The 3,477-nt window shown below is 40.7% G+C and overlaps 1 protein-coding gene across 1 annotated transcript; it reads right to left on the bottom strand.

The window, feature by feature from the left end:
- Positions 1 to 1,317: 1,317 nt before the first annotated feature.
- Positions 1,318 to 3,117, bottom strand: LOC121853371 (general transcription factor II-I repeat domain-containing protein 2B-like). Its single transcript, XM_042347441.1, has one exon. It carries the CDS (start codon positions 3,115 to 3,117, stop codon positions 1,318 to 1,320), a length of 1,800 nt encoding a protein of 599 aa, XP_042203375.1.
- Between the last annotated feature and the right edge of the window lie 360 nt (positions 3,118 to 3,477).

Here is a 3,477-nt window from a genome sequence, read left to right as displayed (position 1 = left end):
CTTCCTCTGTTCTGTCAGCTACTTCCTCAGTCTTAGTGAGGATCTCTCTCCCAACCTACTCCAGCTTGGCAACCAACACGGATATAGCTTCCTCTATTTTTGTCTCTAAGTATCTCTTTCCCCTGGAATCTGCAATCGCCTTGTTGACTTTGGTTATGCAGTCAGGGGAATATCAGCAACAGCATCATGCTTCACCGCATTCTGCATCGTCCAAAACGCTGATAACTCCAGGCCCACACAGTTTACATTATTACATTAGACGTCGCACTGCAGTAATTGCATGTCAACAAACTTCCGGGGTACTTACAACTGTGGGACACCAGCTGTCACCGTTGGCAGTCCTAAGGAAGGGAGGTAACTAGCGGAGGGGATGCCCAGACTCTAGATTCTAACTATGTGATTAAGTACTTTAAACAATGAGACACATTATCTCTCCGGGATTTCTATCGCAAAACATTTTTCGATTGCATAAGAAAATACAGATCATATGTTAGGTTAGGTTAGGATAGGTTATGGTATGATGAGTCATATCATAATTTATAAGGTTAGCTTAACATACACCGGTAAGGGGGGGGGGGGGAAGTAACCTAAAACTAGTGATTTCCGATAGAAATTAAGGTCAAAATCGTTCATAACATATCAGAAAAAACAAATGTAGTCTGCATGTCTAAGTACAGGGATGACCAAAACTTAAAATTTACCCAATATAGCCTATCTCGAATCTAAACATCCAAATACTTTGGTAGTTAAAGTGAAATTTTACCCATTAATTAAAATAATTGATGATATATCTAAATGCATTCTCAAAGCAAAGTCCAGACAATGTTATTACTTCTAAATAGACTCGTATCTTCTTTAGTACTGATATACTCTGTAAATACACTGGAAAAAAAGAGAAAGTCTACCAAGTAAGAATACATGACAGATGAGCTGGTGTGAACATGGGAATGTTCATGTCCATAAGCTGCACTTCACGGCACATTTCTTAACTTACGAAATGTCCATGACTTAGACCAGGGGTCACCAAACTTTTTTCACAGTGGGCCGGATAACTGAAAGAATGACGAGCGCGGGCCGCATAATCATTCTGTTCAATACTTGCAAGCCAGAACGAAAGCTCTGGGAAAAAAGACGAAAAACTAAGTTTAGCATTCCATGTTAATCATGGGTGAGTGGCGTGCAATGCACAAAAAACAAAGACAACCAACATATTTATTTACTAAAAAGTTATCAAAGAAGGCGACGTTAGCAAAAAGATAGTTACATCAGACCTAGTGTGCACATATCCGAATCTCACAAACTAAGCAGCAAAAAAGGTTAGTGAGATTTGTGAAACTGACGTATGGCTTTCAAGATATCATCAATGTTTGGTTTGGAATTGCTGCATCCAATCAAGAGAATTGCTTTCAAATGTTCATCAGTCAATCTCGTTCGATGTGTTGACTTCACATACTTCATTTTTGAAAATGTTTGCTCACAGACATAAGTTGTTCCAAACAGTGATGCCATACCAGCGGCAAATTTCTTCAGTTTCGGAAACTCAACATCAGGTAAGCAGCGGTAAAATTCAACAAGTTTTCCTTCTCTGTGCTTCTCTTTCAACAAGTCATTTGCTTGCAAATCAATGAGCTCCAACTGTAGTTCAACTGGCACATCATCAAGGTTACAATCAAACGGATTCTGGAACTGAAGAATGTCACTCTCAATTCTGTCAAGATCTGAAAATCTCTTCAAAAAATGCTTCTTCAAGTCACGAATAATCTTTTTCGGAAAATCGAGGTTGACATCTTCAGCGATTGTAGCGCAAAACTCTTTGAAACAGTGAAAATGAGAGAAGTTTTCTCCTTCCAGTTGTGCTACAAACAATGACAGCTTTCTCCGAAATCCTTTGATGATTCTGTAAAGATCACAGACGAGGTTATCCTTTCCCTGAAGTTTCAAGTTCAGTTCATTCATGTGGGATGTGATGTCGACCAAAAATGACAACTTTGACAGCCAGGTAGGATCTGACAGCTGTGGATCAGCTCTATCTTTTTCAGTGAGAAAAACATCTATTTCGTTTCGGAGCTTGTAAAAACGAAACAGGACTTTACCGCAGCTGAGCCACCTCACTGCTGTGTGATAAGGCAAGTCACAGAAATCAGAATCAATTTCTTCAAGAAAAGCCTGGAACTGACGGTGATTGAGTGCATGTCCCCGAATGAAGTTCACAGCAGAAACGACTGGTTTCAGGACACAAGAAATATCTAAGTCTTTCCCACAGAGTGCTTGCTGATGTATGATGCAGTGTATGAACAGAGCGCCCGGAATTTGCAAATCTTCCAACTGAGTCCTGATCTGCCCCACCAGACCCTTCCTCACTCCAGCCATGTTTTTTCCTCCATCAACTGTAACACCTCGAAGCTGATTCCACTGAAGGTTATAGTTTTGCAAAGTTTTTTGCACTTCCATGAAAATGTCTTTTCCAGTTGTTGTTCCATGCATGCTGCAAACGGATGCCAACTCTTCCGTTATCTGAAAGTCCAAATTGACACCACGAATGAACACGAGAAGTTGTGACGTACTCGAGAGATCAGTAGACTCATCCAGCGCCAGAGAATACCACAACAAGTTCTTAGCTTTCTCGCTTATCTGTAGCACTATGTTCTCTCCAAGTTCTTCTGTTCTCCGCACAACTGAACTTGCCGAAAGGCTGATACTTCCAAACAAATCGGCTTTCTCAGGACACAAGTCATTTGCTGCTTCCATCATACACTCTTTGATGAAGTTGCCATCAGTAAACGGTTTTCCTCGTTCTGTCATCTTAAGCACTATTTTGTAACTTGTACGAGTGACAGATTCATTTTCAGCAAACTTTCTCGTGAAGAGATTTCTTTGAGTTTCTAAACCACGTTTCATGGACTCATATTTCTCAGTTCCAGAAAACTTTGAATATGTTGATAGATGTTTTGTTTCATAGTGACGCCGAAGATTGTATTCTTTCAAAACGGCAACACTTTCGCTGCATATTACGCAACTAGCTTTCTGGTCCTTTGTTTCCACAAAGAAGTACTTTACTCCCCATTCTTCATTGTAAATGCGACACTCGGCGTCCACTTTTCTTTTCTTAGTAGACATAATGAAGGGTGAAGAAAACGGGATCTGAAAATGAAAAAGACATTGAATTAGAAATGATGGTTACAAGTGTTCCCTGAAGAATGCAGTGATGGGTAGGGAAACACTGGGTAACACTGAAGTCCCTTTATTTATGGATAAGAGAAATACAAGTGGTGACTAGCGTGTGCCATGCACGGCTCACACAGTCAGACTGAGACTGCCTTGCCATATGGCAGCCTCGGGGCAATGTTGCCACATAACGTGCAGTGTTGCCACGTGATGATATATATAAATGCTACTCGGCACAGTAGCTTATATACAGGGTTGCTACTCGGCACAGTAGCTTATATACATAACCTACATCTCCCTCCCCCCTCACGA

Source organism: Homarus americanus, unplaced genomic scaffold (assembly GCF_018991925.1).
Source record: "Homarus americanus isolate GMGI-L3 unplaced genomic scaffold, GMGI_Hamer_2.0 scaffold15660, whole genome shotgun sequence".
In the NCBI taxonomy this organism is placed as follows: Eukaryota; Metazoa; Arthropoda; class Malacostraca; order Decapoda; family Nephropidae; genus Homarus; species Homarus americanus.
The sequence above is the reverse complement of the archived record's forward strand: the minus strand, read 5'-3'. Positions and strand labels throughout refer to the sequence as shown.